Raw genomic sequence first — 16,862 nt, forward strand, 5'->3', positions numbered from 1 at the left:
TCAGAAACATGCATACGTTCACATCAGTACACCGTGCGCCTCACCCCCAGCGCCCCCTCCCCTTGTACGGCCTTGCGGTAACCTGGTCCTCGCTCAGCGCAGACCTGTGTCCTGGAGCCACAGATGCCTCCTCCTCCTGGGCGGGGGCTCTGCAGCCCCTAGGAGGCTGGTTCTAACAGAACCAGTGGTGAAGCTCGCCCCCCGACCCCTCCCTCCCGCTCTTGTCCCTTGTCACCCCACACTCCCCTGCTCCCACTGTCTGTGTGCCCAAGTCATAAGCAGGTCTCGACGGTGGTGGGTAAATATTCTTTAATGAAGATGTAGTGGACTCTTTATTAAAAATAAAATTATGTTCCTTTTTAATCACTCTCAACCTAGTTTATTCTGAAATGTAGTCTTCCTGTGAATACCTTTTTTTTTTCCAGAATGGAGGAAGCAACCTCTGTGCCGTGGATGACTCCAATGACCACGTGCTGTCCGTGTGGGACTGGCAAAAGGAAGAGAGGCTGGCGGATGTCAAGGTCTCTTTCCGAGCTTCATGTCAGGCTGTGCTGTCCTTTTCCCATGTGGAGCCTTCCCCTGCTGGCTCCTGGCCAGCTTTCTGTGTCTCGGTGGGCTGTGGGCTCCGTCCCCGCCACGGCCCCCAGGCAGGACCCCTTCACCAAGAAGCCCTCGGGCCCCCGGCCCCCGCTCCCAATTCCCAAGGCCCGGTAGGGTTTCTTCTTCTCATCACAGCGTCTATAAGGGTTTTCCTTCCTCGTTTTACAGTCATCACCCTTTTAATTTGCTCCATCGCTCATTTGCTCACGTTCTCTCCGTCATCCACAAATGCCGAGTGTCCCCTTTGCACAGACGTGTCGAGGAGACACGGGCGCAATGGTGACAAGTGAGATGTGCCTGCTGCCCAGCGGGAGGGCCAGGCAGGGAGCAGGGGGACGGGGAGGGCAGCACAGCCAGCACGGGGCTTGTCCCGAGCTGAGCGGACTCGGAAATGGGGTCCTCCCAGCAGGGCTCTTCCTGCAGTGGGACCCACTGGACTTTCCTTATGTCAGTGTACTTTCCTTGAGCTTTCTTATGCTTTCCTCCTGTTAAAACCATGACTGGATCTATTTTTATAGGACTGACTTCACGTTTCTCACCCTGGCATCCATTAACCTTAGATCACCTGACTTACCTAAGATTAGCATCACCACTGGGCCACCTGACTTACCTAAGATTAGGAGCACCATTGGATCCCCTCACTTACATAACTTTCTCTCTTGTTTGTGTGTGGGATGCAGACCCTGTATTCTAATAAGGCATTAAATAACTTTTTATGCTATATCTGTGCCTTCTGATAGTCTGCTCAAGTATTTTAAGTTCTTGCCATGTCGCTGGGTTGGAAGCAATCAGAGCAAGTTATTGTCCAGGCTTAAGAATGTATAACTGAATTACCAAGCAGAAGAGCCATCAGGGTCAGATTCATGGGACCAGGGTACAAGTCGTGGAAATCAAGATAGCAGGGTGAGGGTGGTGACGTGGCCCCCAAAGAGCCAGATCCCCTACTGGATTCCAGGCTTGGTCGCCAAACCACCGGCAGAGTTCTGGGGATCAGAATCGGGAGGGACTCCCCAGACAGACAGGGCAGCCAAGGTGGGCCAGGAGCGATGGAGCCGAATAAGATCCAGACTCGGGGGCGCTTCCGATCACTAGATGGCGATGAACCTGCGCTTCTTAATTCCCCGGCCGCCCCTTCAGCCAGAGCTCACTGTGTGCCTGCTGTGTCCCAGTTCCTGTGAGTCCCCATACAGAAGGATGACTTCGTGGCCCCATCCTCAGGGCTCAGTGCAGTGGGGGAGACAGACGAGGAGAGGGGTCGGCACGCACAGACACAAGTTCAGTGATTACAAAAGATGAATTCAGTGGGAGAAAATACCAAGAGGCCTAGTGCTTACCTTGATGAATTATTTATTTGTGGTTCAGATTGTATTTATTTTCTTAAGTGTCTTAAGAGACTTGAGACATTTGATTCTCCTGTTTTGCACAAAGTGTTCTAATGAAGCTGTGTTTGCTGCGGATTTCCACCCCACGGACACGAATATAATTGTTACCTGTGGAAAATCCCATCTCTACTTTTGGACACTAGAAGGAAGCTCCCTTATTAAGAAGCAAGGATTATTCGAGGTAAAGTGAAATTGCATCTGTCGTTTTATTTTTCACCGATGGTACTTGCGGTCACCTAGCTTTTAAGGAAGGTTTGAGGCATCCCAGCGCTAGAATTTGTTTTAATTGGCAAATGCGGGGGTGTCATGATAAAGACTGTTCCTGGACATCCCCGGCAGAGTGGGGGAGCCCCTCGTGTCTCATGGATAACACTGGTGATGCTGAGAAGGAAGGATCCACGCAGGCAGAAGCACCAGGAAAGGATGCCCAGGGGCCAGGCCCTCGCCGAGGCCTGCTGGCTGCAAAGAGCAAGGAAGAAGGCGCCCAGGAGACCCCAGTGGGGCTCTGCAGAGAGCGATGGGCAGTCTCTGTGCCATTTAGTCCAGCGTCTGCAGGCCTTGTGAGAGCACCGGGAGGGCACCTGCTGCCCTGTGGGCCCAGAGGCTGAGTTAGAGGATGCCAGGCCCATCCTTCAGGCTGTAGTCACGGCAACACGGCCCCTTAGCCTCTCCAACACCCTCCTCTGCTCGAGCTGCCTTCAACCTGATAAGTACCAGAAATCTCTTTATTTTAGACCAGAGAATCTCAGGGCATAAGTTACGTAATGGTGGATAAGAATGAAAGGCACACAGTGTGGTAGCAGAAGCTGACACTCTCCGGCTTGGGGTGACTGTGCTTCTAGATGGTATTAATACGAACAAAAGGATGTCTTGATTGTATACACGTATTCTTTTACAATATTCTGCAGAAGCAAGAAAAGCCAAAGTTTGTCCTCTGTGTGACTTTTTCTGAAAATGGTGACACCATCACCGGAGATTCAAGTGGCAACATCCTGGTATGGGGAAAAGGTAACAAGTGATTCCTCCCAAAGCAGACATTTCTGGATGATGTTATAAGTATGAAGCCGAACGTGGCTCCTGTAAGAATTGTCTGTTAATCTCATTTCCAGGTTTACTATTCGATTCCAGGGTACATAGGTACATACATGCATGTGTGCGGGTGTAACTTGGAACCAAAACACTGGGACTGAGGAAAATGAGACTAGTAAGCTGTGGACTTCTGTCGCTCTAAAAGGCGCCTTAAGCCCAAGATATTCTAATGGAATTAATAGCTTATTTAAGAGATCTGATAACAACTTATAATGATGAAGTCATCAAAGACTGTTTATTTAGCTCTACAGTATTTAACTTCTCTGGTCCACATAGTGCTTGGCAGACGTTGGTTGAGTACTGTATCTGAGGCAGCATGCTAGATGCTGAGCATACGTATGAGTCAGGTGGGCATCCCCGCTGTCAGTGGGCAAACAGTGTGGTGAGGAGGTCTCCTTACTCGGAAACATTTATTTGGTCAAGTTCAATGAGCATTTATTTATTTACTTTAAAATATTTATTTATTTACTTACTTATTATTTATTTTGGCTGCACTGGGTCTTAGATGCGGCATGCGGACTTCTTAGTTGCGGCATGCAGGATCTAGTTCCCCGACCAGGGATCGCACCCGGGCCCCCTGCATTGGGAGCTCGGTGTCTTAACCCACTGGACCACCAGGGAAGTTCTTCAGTGAGCACTTATGAGTGCTTACCATGTGCCAGGAAAAAAGGGGAAATGCACCATCCCTGTCCTCAAGGATCTTAGTATTTGAGTTGGGGGTGAAGGTGAAAACAGACCCATCAGTGTAATTTCAGATTAATATGGTGACCTTTGTAGTATCCCTGCTACTCTGGGTGCCATGGACTCTATGTATACATCAGTTCATTCCACCCCTAGAACAATCCAGTGGGATAAGCAGTAGCCCCATCACACCAAGGGGGAAACTGAGACAGAGCAGTTAAGTCACTCGTCCAGAGACACACAGCTCATTTCTCAGCCACATGTAGTCTGGCTGTACTCTTCACACACTGTGCTTCGTGTTAGCATGTTTTCCTTAATTATTTTTTTCTTAGTTTATTTTATTGAAGTATAGTTGATTTACAATGTGTTAATTTCTGCTGTACGGCAACGAGATTCAGTTATACATATACATATATATCCTTCTTCATGTTCTTTTCCGTTCTGGTTTATCGCAGGATATTGACTACAGTTCCCTGTGCTCTACAGTAGGACCGTGTTGTTTACCCATCCTCTGTATAATAGTTTGCATCTGCTCATCCCAAACTCCCAGTCTGTCCCTCCCCCCAAACCCCTCCCCCTGTTTTCCTTAATCATAAAGTAATTCAGTTCGTGCTTGTCTGGTGCTCTGGGAACTTCTAGGAAGTGGATCCTTGATAGATTCACACTGCAATGATGTTCTAACTGACAGTATCGCATTTTAAAACAAAATTGAAATGAGATGGGCAGAGGTGAGCCTTTGACGATGTCCTCAGCTTGGTCTTGCTGTGTTTAGGTACGAATCGAATAAGCTACGCAGTTCAAGGGGCCCACGAGGGCGGTATTTTTGCACTTTGTATGTTGAGGGACGGCACGCTGGTGTCGGGAGGAGGGAAGGACCGGAAGCTCATTTCTTGGGATGGAAACTACCAGAAACTTCATAAAACCGAGGTAAGACAGCAAGTCATGCTGTTGACATTCGTTTTGAACGTTAAACTGTTAATACTGACCAATTTCCTTGTTAGTTTGAAATCTTCAGCTTACCGTTTTGAGAATTGTTTAGATAAAATTTTCCTAAACGGGGTAGTATTTTACTAAAATCACAAAGGCAGTTTAAGTACTAAAAGGGAATTAGGTTTATAAAATGTGAGGTGGTTGCGTTTCACATCTAGAATATTTTTATCAAAGACCCAATCTCACTTTTCCAAGGGAACATTTATCCACATTTTGATTAATCGTTAAAACGTTTCTTCTCTTTTCACTTTAATTTCCATCGTGTTACTTTGGAGACATTTTCACTTTGAACTAGTGTTTACTGAGTATTTACGTTGTGCGTGGCTGAGTGCCAACACCATCTCTAGAGCTCTGACCCCTTTTGGCATCTCTTTCACCTCCTTATTACCTGGTGAGCAGACCTGGACTCCAACAGGGGCCAGAGGCAAGAAATTCAATATTCCTTCTACACACTCACTGAATTTTCTCTCCCCCAGGCCCTGGGAAATTATGAGCAGACAGATATCAAGGTCGGCATCAATCCGAAGGTTGAGTTTCTTCCTCTCTAGCATAGCATGGACACCTTGTAGAACTTTTCCAACTTCTAAGTCAGATGCACACAGCACAGTTACATCAGAGAGCAGCGTGGCATGGTGCTCTGACAGTATGAGAATTTGGTTTTGTTGATTCCTGCTCTTCATAAAGGAAGGCCTTCATCTGAGTCTTGGAAATCACCTTCCTTTCATGGAGACTTTAGTTGCGGTAGCATTTTTTATAATAAGATTTGACCAGCATTTGATGAACCCAAGTTACATTATAATCATAACAAATACTCCAAAGTCTCACCTAGTTTTATAGAAGATACTCATCATTTTTAAGTACCTATAACTCCTCTTCATTAGCATGGATTGTTATCAACTTTTCTCCAGTCTGTGCTAACAAAGTGTGCTGGAAGTAGACAGTTTGTATGAGAACAGGCTGCGCCTCACCGTCCCAGAACCGCAGTGCCTGGAGTCCACCGCAGGCTTTCACTGCGATTTTTTGTTCTTTTTATAAAGTGCAAGAACCTCTGTTTATTTTATCATAGTAAATTGTTCTTGGCTGGTGTATTTTGAAATTATTTTTATTAACACTTAGATAATCATATATGTTTGCCAACATGAGCAGTGGATCTCAAAACTAAATGAAGTTGCCAAAGAATTTATCCTTTTAAGTTATAAAAAATGTTTAGGAACTCTTATTACAGCAGGTTACATATTCTTTACTTTCCAAATTTTACCTGGTTCTGCTATCAGAAGTCATAACAAGTAAAGAGTAAACTACTCAGTTGTGTTTCTTATTTTTATATTTTGTCAAGAAAAAAATGTTTTAGTCTTTGTTTTTTAAACAACCTTACTCGGCTTCCCTGGTGGCGCAGTGGTTAAGAATCCACCTGCCAACGCAGGGGACGTGGGTTCAAGCCCTGGTCCAGGAAGATCCCACATGCTGCAGAGCAACTAAGCCCGTGCGCCACAACTACTGAGCCCACATGCCACAACTGCTGAGCCCGTGAGCCACAACTAGTGAAGCCCACACGACTAGAGCCCTTGCTCCACAGCAAGAGAAGCCACTACAATGAGAAGGCCGCGCACCGCAACGAAGAGTAGCCCTCGCTCACCTCAACTAGGGAAAGCCCGTGCGCAGCAAGGAAGGCCCAATGCAACCAAAAATAAATAAATAAATAAATTTATAAAAAAGGAAAAAAACCTTACTATTGCTGATTTTTTTTTTTAGGTATATTAAATGTTTGGAGTTTAAATGTAAGCTTTGGGATCATTCGCTCAAGTACTTTCTCTCTCTCCATAGCACATGCGTGTGTGTGTGTCATTGTGATAGGAGCTGTCATCGTGATAAATAAACAAGTATTTTGAATGATGGAGCTAAGAATTTAATGACATTTGAAATCTTTTCAATGCAGATTCCAGAACAGTTTGGTCCCATACGGACAGTGGCTGAGGGGAAAGGCGACGTGATCTTGATAGGCACGACCAGAAACTTTGTTCTACAGGGCACACTGTCCGGAGACTTCACACCCATCACTCAGGTACGCGCCAGCTCAGCAAGCCCACCAAACACGTCCATTCTGTGCAATAGTAGAACATAAGACAGAGTTACAAAGAGGAGATTTTTCCTGTGTTTTATACTAACATCACCTTCCTCGGCTTCAGTCAGCGAGGAAGAAAAACAGATGGGAGAAATTCCAGAGTGTGCAGTAAGCCATGGTTCATGGTCCTGCAGGGGGCTCCTGGGTGTTGGCTGTAATATTTCAGAGAGCTTCTGTTTGTCTTGGTTCTTTGTAGGGTCACACTGATGAGCTCTGGGGACTGGCCATCCATGCCTCAAAACCTCAGTTCTTGACCTGTGGGCATGACAGGCACGCCACCCTGTGGGACGCTGTTGGTCACCGGCCTGTCTGGGACAAAATAATAGAGGTAGACATGCATGTTATATTCCATCTTTCTTATAAAAATTCATCTGGAACATGTTGATTTTTTTTTGCATGAGATTAATAGTGATATAAATTCGTCCCAAAGCAAATGTCACTTACTTTATCTCCTTCAAATTGCACTGCTTTGAACATTACCTCAAGTGGTCTCATCCGTGTAATTCGGAAGTTTGCTGTTGCATTTTTGGACAGCAAGTGAGCCTTTCCGAGTTGGTTGCTGGGTTTCCCAAGTGCAATCTCTTCTGGCTTAAAGGCTGAAAAACCCTCGTTATGAGCCTGCATTCTATTTACAGAGTACCTTTTGAATGAGAATTTATTAACTATTCTAACAGCGTACAGTTTAATTTATCTCTGCACCTTGAGTCTGATGGTAAAGGTAAAGTTTAAAGTCGGCATGTCTGTGACCTTTGCAAAAGGAACTCCAATTGTACATCAGAGTGCTGAAGTATCCTTTCCCTACATACCACACAGCAGTGTCTGCATTTATCGAGCACTGTTTGCATACCAAGCATTGTACATGTATTATCCTTAATCCTTGCGGCAGCCTTGCAGGTTGAAGTTTTTTACCCTGATTTTATTCATTAGGAAATTGAAGCTTAGGTAAGTCAATAGCTCACCAAGGTCCCTGAATCCATGATGGAGCCAGTGTTCACCCCCAGCTCAGCCTGACTCCCAGAGTCAGGGTCTTCTGCCACATCATACTTTAGTGAGTGAAATACACCTTCCATCTTGCTTGCACCCTTAATGACACATCCAGCCCCAGGCAAGGGGTTGCCCCTCTGTAGACCCCACATGTCCTCCTTTCAGCCCCCGCAGAGTTGCCAGCATTTCCTGACGTGCTGGGTCCATGTTTCAGCCCTCCTGCCCTTCGCTTTTTTAAATAAATAAATTTATTTATTTATTTAATTTTGGCTGCGTTGGCTCTTCGTTGCTGCACGTGGGCTTTCTCTAGTTGCGGCGAGCGGGGGCTACTCTTCGTTGCGGTGCATGGGTTTCTCATTGTGGTGGCTTCTCTTGTTGCGGAGCACGGGCTCTAGGTGCACGGGCTTCAATAGTTGTGGCACATGGGCTCAGTAGTTGTGGCTCACAGGCTCAGTAGTTGTGGCACACGGGCTTAGTTGTTCTGCGACATGTGGGATCTTCCCGGACCAGGGCTTGAACCCATGTCCCCTGCATTGGCAGGCAGATTCTTAACCACTGCACCACCAGGGAAACCCCTGCTCTTCGCTTTTGGAGAAGGTCTGTGTGAGACTGGAGCTGGCTGGTCACTGGGGGAGCTGATCACTGAGATGACAGACCTGGGGGTGACACCGCCACCAGAGAGCAGAGCGGGAGTGGCCCAAGTGGCAGGGCATAGCTACAGGAAGTGGCATCCCATGTCGTGACTGTCCCCTGGCGGGGGCTTGGAGGACCAGATGGAATGGCGAATACATGAAGGGCTGGTGCAGAGCTGGCAGCCACTGATGCAGCAGGGACAGTGATGGTCCAGGAGAGCAGCCTTCCCTGTGGCCTCGGTCTGCACGGCAGTCTGGCCGAAAGCAATGCCAGTTACTCCATGACCAGCCTGGCATCAGGGCATGGGCGCCAAACCGGAGCCCAAAAAGATCTGCAGTTCCGTAGCTTCTTTACCCACTGGCCACTAGACAGAAACACTCAAGTGTCTTCATCTCAAAAATGTTATGAGCCTCAAATCAACTAGGCAGTAAAGCTTCAAGTGCACATGATTTCTCTCTGTGTGTCCGTGGAGGCCCTGAGCTTAATCACAGCTCCCGCTTTGGAAAAGCATCGCAGTAAGGTCCTCAGCCCCTGAAGAGTTTCTCTCTGGTCTCTCTCTTTTTTTTCGGTTTCTCCAGTGGTATCGCAGTGCCTCCTTCCATTTCCATTTCCAGTGCCCCTGTTTTCTTGGTCTTCCTGTGATTAATCTCTTCTCACTTCAGTTTGTCCTGAGCCCTCCTACCAAGTGATCTAAGACATAGACTCGATCACGTCGTTCTTTTTAGTGAAAGGAAACAGTTATTCTCACTGTGTTTTTCCTAGTGATCACAGCCCTTGACATGGCAGTGCAGCCCACATTACTAGCATCCTCCGTACGCTTTCCCGTTCCCCACCCTGTAAACCCGCTGACTCTACCTGCCATTCCTCAAATATGCCCCAAACTGTGTTGCTTCTACCTCCTTGGCCATATTGTTGGCCCCTTAACACTCGATCCAAAAAAAATATTGGTGTGTCCACATCCGCCTTCACCTATACCGGAAGGCCCGAGTCAAAGGCTTCCAGCACCGGGATGCCTCGGCCCAGCTTCCCCGCCTGACTTCACCTAATGCTCCCTCTCCAGCTCCTTTTACCTCTCTCATCAGTCTTGTTCCACCTTGTCAGGAACAAACACGTACATGTCCCATTAGAGCCAAACCTGGAATGTGCTCTGCTCGTCTCGAGATCCGTCTAGGGCTACCGTGGTGTCTTGCACCCAGTGAGGGGCGTTTACCCAGTATCAACCTCATGGCATTGGGTGCAGGGGTCGTCATTCCAGACAGATCGAGCACAAGCTTCCCATTCAGCATGGGGGTCAACTGAAGGAGCTTCCAAGACTTGGAGGAAGAGCGTGTCTTTGTTGATCTGTCATCTGATTACTGTAGCTGTGAAAGGATATAAGACAGAAAAATTATAAGAGGATAAAAATTTAGTATTATTGAGACATGACCTTCCTTAAAGTAGGAAAATGTTTTCCTCTCTGGAGAGAAAAGAGATTTTTTAAATGGGGCCACGTAGCCCTAAGGGATTACAGCTGTGCTTGTGTGTGTTTTATGTGATCGCACTGTGTCTGGCCATCAATTTACACTTCCTTTACAATGTTTTAGGATCCAGCTCAGTCTTCTGGTTTTCATCCTTCAGGGTCTGTGGTTGCAGTCGGAACACTGACTGGGAGGTAAGTGCATGTCAGCATGGCTTGTGCTTTCACAGTTCATGGGAAAGAGGCTTGTTGTCTGTGTTTCCCCAGCGACAGGCACAGGGTAGCTCTTGGCTGCCCCTCTCAGCTCCTAATGACTTGCCGGGAATTAAGTCCAAACTCAAAAGTGAAACCTGAGGCAGTGGCCCTTCACGTTTTGGACTTTGGGAAAACCCGAGGGAAGCTGTGGACCCCTTTCCCAGAAGAGGCCCCAGCTCCACGCACACAGGATCGTGGGGCTTCTCAACTTTGGAATGGGGCAACAAAGCATTTCAAAGCACTGCGAATTTTAAATGCTTTTTCTTGCTGCCCTGTCAGACTTATAGAAACTGCCCAGATCCTGAGCCTCATGTTTGATTCAGCCAACACTTATTTGCCAAAGCGCCTCTGATATGCCAGGCACTAGCTCTGTGCTTGAATCCCAACTTCACCACTTAGCCGCAGTGTGTCTTTGAGCCAGTTACGTAACCTCTCTGAGTTTGTTTCTTCCTCTGTAAATTGTGACGATATATCTGCCTGGCCGTACGCTGATGACTGAGGGAGACAATGGATGAAGCAGCTCCTGGGGTTGCCTGGCAGGCGATTTCGGTGGTTATTATTATATCATTGCTTCATAAGATTTGATTATACTTTTATATTGTTTGTCATAGTATCTACACGTATTATAGCTTAATTCATATACCATTGGCGATCCCCTCCTCTCTAAAGAGCGTACGACTTACGGAGAGGGAAGTGGGGAGGGGCAACACAGGGGTAGGGGAGTAAGAGGTACAAACTATTAGGTATGCAGTAAGCTACAAGGATATATTGCACACCATGGGGAATATAGCCAATATTTTATAACTATAAATGGAGTGTAAGCTTTAAAAATTGTGAATCACTACATTGTATGCTTGTAACTTATAAAATATTGTACAGCAACTATGCTTCAAAAAGATACCACTTAGATCCTGTTGCTAGGAACTTAGAGTATGTATAAAGAAAGAATAACCATGTATAAGTCATAGGTGGCAACATCTTAAGAGTTGGGTCCCTTGTATCCAACAGAATCCTTCGTGAAAATGTTTGCACACACACACACACTCACACACACTCCTTTGACCTCTCTTAGAGACATCTGAAGCTTCCAACTCAGCAGGCTCTGATGAACGGCTGCCAGCCAGTTACTGCCGTCAGCTACGTGCTGAGTCAGTGTGGCAGGACAGGGTATGGGACAGTGCCAGCTGCTCAGAATCGCAGACAGTGCCCTGTAGGAGGAAGAGAGATGGAACATGCAACCTAATCCTTCCCCTCCGTTTATGCCTTCCCCACCCCTGGTCCTGGTCAGGCTTAGCTCTCGATGGGGCAGTTTAAGACGATGTTTCAAAGGCACAGCCCAGACAGCCCGGTCTCTTTGCTTCTTCTATTCTGACCTCTGTTAAAAATAGCACAGGGACTTCCCTGGTGGTGCAGTGGTTAAGAATCTGCCTGCCAATGCAGGGGACACGGGTTCGAGCCCTGGTCCGGGAGGATCCCACGTGTGGCGGAGCAACTAAGCCCATGCGCCACAGCTACTGAGCCCGCGCACCACAACTACTGAAGCCCGCATGCCTAGAGCCTGTGCTCTGCAACAAGAGAAGCCACCACAATGAGAAGCCTGCGCACTGCAATGAAGAGAAGCCCCCGCTCACCGCAACTAGAGAAAGCCCACGTGCAGCAGCGAAGACCCAAGGCAGCCAAAAATAAATAAATAAATTTATATTTAAAAAAAAAAGTTAAATAGCACACATTAAAGGTAAATGGTTGTTAAAGATGCAAGGAAGCAAAGCTGAGACGCCAAATCCAGACGTCAGGGGTCAGCCAGTCCCCTTGAGTGGTGCTGATTAGGGCCCTGAGTGGATAGTGACTGGCTCGATGGACACGCCAGTGGATGTGTGTCATCAAGGTTTGAAACAGCAGCAGCAGGGAGTCCACATTCTTTTTCATCCCTGAAAACACTGGGGTCCCACTCACTGCCACTACTTGAGAACATGTGGGCAGGAGAGTTCAATCTTCCCGCCATTTAACAAACATTGACCGAGTACTGTGTCCTGATTAGAGGATTCGGAGCACTTCCGTGTCCATTATAACTTGACTGATTGGACGCTGGGCCTGCAAAGTCATTCTGGGCCTTTATTCCCATTTTACAGTTGGGGAAACTGAGCCCAGAGAGGCTAAATTCAAAGGCCAGTCCTCTACTCACCCTTCTGCCATTCTCTGGGTCATTTCTTTCACCCAGCTGGTTGCACACCAGCATCACAGAAGGTCAGATGCTGGCCCAGCTCTGCTTGCAGCAGCACTGGAGGTTGTCCCAGCCCCATCCTCCTATACCCATCCTGCCTTGCCCTGGGCCGGATCTCTGGGTGAGCTTGTGCAGTGGCCCCTTTGCTGCTTCCTCTGGCCACAGGCTGGGGGTAGGTGTTGGTTCATCTTCCCTGCCCAGGGCTTTCTCTCCTTTAATGTGTAAGTGACAAAACTGAAACACCAGGGAACCCTGCCATAGCATCAGTAACTGAATCATTTCCCATAGTACTCAGTTTACTGTTCCTATCTTTAGGAAATGCTCATATGTAGGAAATTTTCTTTAAATGAAAGCTGGGAATAAGAATTCTTATTAAGCAAATACAGAGCATTTTTAAGCTCTTAGGTTAATTTTTTTTAATAGCCTTGCTGTGACTGTAATAGTCTTACTTCATTTTCTCACTAAACAATTGATTTGTACTCTTCCCCATGTTTACAACAGGTGGTTCGTGTTTGACACAGAAACGAAAGACTTGGTCACCGTCCACACGGATGGAAATGAACAGCTGTCTGTAATGCGTTACTCACCAGGTTAGAATACGGTCCGTTCACTCTGACAGATTGAAGTTCTCTGTAGATGTCTTTAAAGAAAAACATTCACAAGCCCACTCAAGAGGGAAATTTAAACTATATCTGCACATAATTGTGGCACTTGGGCGTTCTCAACCTCCCTTCTTCGGGCCCCTATGCTTGTGTGGGTTTGTTTGTTTGTTTGTTTCAGCATGTCAAAAAGAACCTTTATTATATTTATAATAGCCTCTCATGCACTCATGCTTTTTTGCCAGGTGCCTTTGGAGCAGTTTACTTGTGTGTTTTTAACTCTTTATTACGGAAAATTTCAAACAGGGACAAAATTGGACAGAATAGCGTAATGAACCCCCATGTACCCATCACCCAGCTTCAATAATTATCGACTCTTAGCCATTTTGTTCACCCACAGCCCCACCCACTGCCCCCTCCCATGTTGTTTCTGAAGCCCTTCCCAGATGTCTTATCCTTTCATCTGTTAATGTTAATAAATAGAGAGATGTAAAAAAGATGAGGACCCTTTTTTAACAGCTTTATTGAGGTGTAATTTACATACAGTATTTTACTCTTTATGAAATGTACAATTCAGTGATTCTTAGTAAATTTGTAGAGTTGTGTGACCATCACCACCATCCAGTTCTAGAACCTTCCCATCACCCCCAAAAGTTCCCTCCCTGCCTATTAGTCACTAATCTCTACTCCCACCCCCAGCCCTAGGCAACGTAAATGGCCTTTTCTGAACATCTCGTATCGGTGGAGTCGTACAACACGTCACCTGTTGCATCTGACTTCTTTTAGTGAAAATAATGTTTGTGAGGTTATTCATGTCATTGTATGTGTATCAGTAGTTTATTCCTTTTTAACTGCTAGATAGTACCCCATTTTATGGATATGTCATGTTTGGTTCATCCATTCATCAGTTGGGGGATATTTGGATTGTTTCTGTGTTTTGGCTGTTATGAATAATGCTGCTAGGAACATTGATCATATGTCCATTTTGGTTGGTTTCTTTTTTTTTGGCCGCGCCTCATGGCTTGCAGGATCTTAGTTCCCCGCTCAGGGATCGAACTCACACCCTCAGCAGTGAAAGCTCGGAGTTCTAACCACTGGACTGCCAGGGAAGTCCCCATATGTACATTTTGTACTCATAAGTCTCTTTTACTCCATAGGCGCCCCCCACCTCTCTCTCCCTCTCTCTCTCTCTCCCTCCACACACACACAGGCAAACACACGCCACCCTCGCTTGCAGTTCATTTGTTGAACAAGCTGCTTCATTTTTCCCAGAGCATCTTCCACACTCTGGCTTTTTGTGAGTGCATCTCTGTGGTGTTGCTTAACATGTCCCTCTGTCCCCCGTATTTCCTGTAATGTAACTTGGGATCTAGATCCTCTTCCAGCTCTATGTGTATTGGTCTCCTCTTCCTACAAGAGACACATGAGGTCTGCTTGTCTCGCTGTCTATGCCATTAGAGCCGTCACTGCCCAACACTTAGATCCATAAGGGGACTGGTTTTTCTATTTTAGCCTTTCTTCATTTATCAGATATAGTACTTCTATAAAGAGAAACTTCCCTTCATCTACTTTTTGTTACCCAAATAGTATACTATTTTGTTACCCAGTCATATGGTAGAGTTAACCAAGATAAATGCTTAGTTTCTTTCCCTTTATTTACCGGTTTCCAAGATAGTGAGTTTGTTCTCTGCTCCCTTGAACAACCATCAGTTGCTGGTGGTGGTGGTTTGGGTGCCGTTATGAATTTAAGTGTATTTGGTGTGTTCCAGTCTGTGATAGTTATGGTACGTGGAACAATGTATCCTTTATTGGCCACTTCAGTTTGGCTCCTGAGTCCTTTTGACAGCTTGGGTTCCTGGGATGCTCGTGGCTACTGGGTGGGTCATTGTTTCTAAGCCTCATCATTTATGCGTTTGGTTTAGGAAGCACCCTTTCTCTGTGATATGTAGGACCTTCAGCTATGTGAACACTCCTGGAAATAGCAGTTTTAGTCCTTGGAAATACTTGGCCAAGACTGAATTGCCATCCCTCTGTAGGAGTCTTCTATTTTATAAGCTGATAGACGGTCGTACCTATCTCATGGTGGGCTATGTTCTTGTTCTCTAGAGGTAACCTTATAGAAAGAATACCCTTTTTAGACCCTTGCACCCAAAGACTTATAACCTCTCATCCTAAACAGACAACTGCACAGCCGCCTTGGGAACCTTTTCTCCATGTTGAGAAGTACCTTACTTGACTCGACATTTTAAGTGTCGTATTACGTTCTGTTCATCCTGGGCAATAGTTTGCATCCTCCTATGTGCTTCTCATCATTTTCTTAGTTATTTTGAACCTCTGCTGAGTGCAGGAGGGCCTCATCTACAGCTGCTTTTCTAGAAAGCCCTCAGATATCTATTAGCTCCTGCTAACATAGCAGGGTCCTTTCGGGAGTCCATTTCTATCTCTTGTCAGTTATACTAATGACTGTCCCCTGGAGACCAGAGAGCCCTCACTGCCAGCAACCCTGCCTCTCAGGCTTTAGAGTCATTGACTGGAGGCTGTGTGGGGCAGAGGTGATGAGCCTGGGCCAAATCAGGGCAACCTGCATGTGGATCCAGTGCCCTCTCTTCATTAGCCAGCTGTCCCTTGTCAAATCAGACAAGTTATTGTGGGGCTCAACCAGAAGAGGAGGTGTGAACGTGTTCTCTGAAGAGCAGAGCATTGTGCAGATGGCATGGGTGATGTGATGTCATCAGCAGCAATGGCAGTGGTGGTGGCCCCGGATCCTCAGGCTGTGGCCCCCAGTCCCATAGTGTTTTGTTCAGCACTGTATACCCAGCACCGAGCTGAGAGGAGATGCAACAGAGTACAAAGAGGAGGTAATATATACATAGACAGAATAGATGCTCAGTGAATAGCAGTTATGCATGAATGCAGACAAACTAACTACAGTGCATCTGACTAGATGCAAAGCACGCTGTGATCATCATTATGAGTTTTCTGGTTGCACACGAGATTTTTCAGGCACGTGGGCTATACTATTGTAGATTACCGGCTGGCTCCTTTTCAGATTCAGGTATTTACAGATTTTTTACAGACACACACACACACACACACACACACACACACACACACGCACAATTAGATGCCCAAACACAGGCTGCCACACAGGAAACTGCTGCCAAATCCCAGCCTGCATTTGCAGCCATCTCCCAGTGGCTCCCTGAGCTGTGCTTTGCTAAGAAGAGAAGACATCAAACTATGAGGGCTTTTTTCTCATTCCTTCAGTCTCATGCAAGTTCTGGATGTTGTGCTAGCAGCTAGAGGAAAAGCAAACGATTCTTAAGCTTTATGGGTGGAGCTGACCCCCAGGATGCTGGGAAGGACCAATACACTCCAGCTGCCAGGCTTGACCGTGATAAATGCTGCCTTTGCAGTCAGTGACATAGGCAGTGTCGAGGGAAATAATCAACAAACCAGTCTATAATAGGGGTAGAAAAGAGCTTTCTTGGAGTCAAACTGTTGCCCAGGAGACGGCCTCTTAGATAACTGAGGAACTGCCCCAGAGAAGTGTGGTTTTCAGGAGTTTTATGTCTTGTCAGAACAAAGAACATCAAACAAGTCAAGGGTAGATTTCTGCAAGGTTAAAAAAAAACAGATCAACATGTACACAGCGAGTCAGTATGGCACCTGGTGCCTAGGAAGGGAGTCTTATCATTTGAAGGAGTAACAGCTTTGGCATGCTAGGAAAGGAGGCATTTGATCCTTATTTTTAACATGGACATTCTTTTTTTTTTTTTAACATCTTTCTTGGAGTATAATTGCTTTACAGTGGTGTGTTAGTTTCTGCTTTATAACAAAGTGGATCAGC

At 46.3% G+C, this 16,862-nt stretch overlaps 1 protein-coding gene across 1 annotated transcript in view; it reads left to right on the forward strand.

Annotated features, from left to right (window-relative positions):
* Positions 1-16,862, forward strand: part of EML1 (EMAP like 1) — a gene marked incomplete at its 5' end in the record, with an annotated part of 141,004 nt that overhangs the window by 106,494 nt on the left and 17,648 nt on the right. Inside the window, 8 exons of the mRNA XM_079700288.1 lie at positions 426-521; positions 2,029-2,163; positions 2,891-2,990; positions 4,525-4,679; positions 6,679-6,804; positions 7,061-7,192; positions 10,065-10,132; positions 12,915-13,003. Coding sequence (XP_079556414.1) covers positions 426-521; positions 2,029-2,163; positions 2,891-2,990; positions 4,525-4,679; positions 6,679-6,804; positions 7,061-7,192; positions 10,065-10,132; positions 12,915-13,003 — 901 coding nt within the window. The remainder of the gene's footprint in view (positions 1-425; positions 522-2,028; positions 2,164-2,890; positions 2,991-4,524; positions 4,680-6,678; positions 6,805-7,060; positions 7,193-10,064; positions 10,133-12,914; positions 13,004-16,862) is intronic.

Source organism: Hyperoodon ampullatus, assembly GCF_949752795.1.
Source record: "Hyperoodon ampullatus genome assembly, chromosome: 3".
Taxonomy (NCBI): domain Eukaryota; kingdom Metazoa; phylum Chordata; class Mammalia; order Artiodactyla; family Ziphiidae; genus Hyperoodon; species Hyperoodon ampullatus.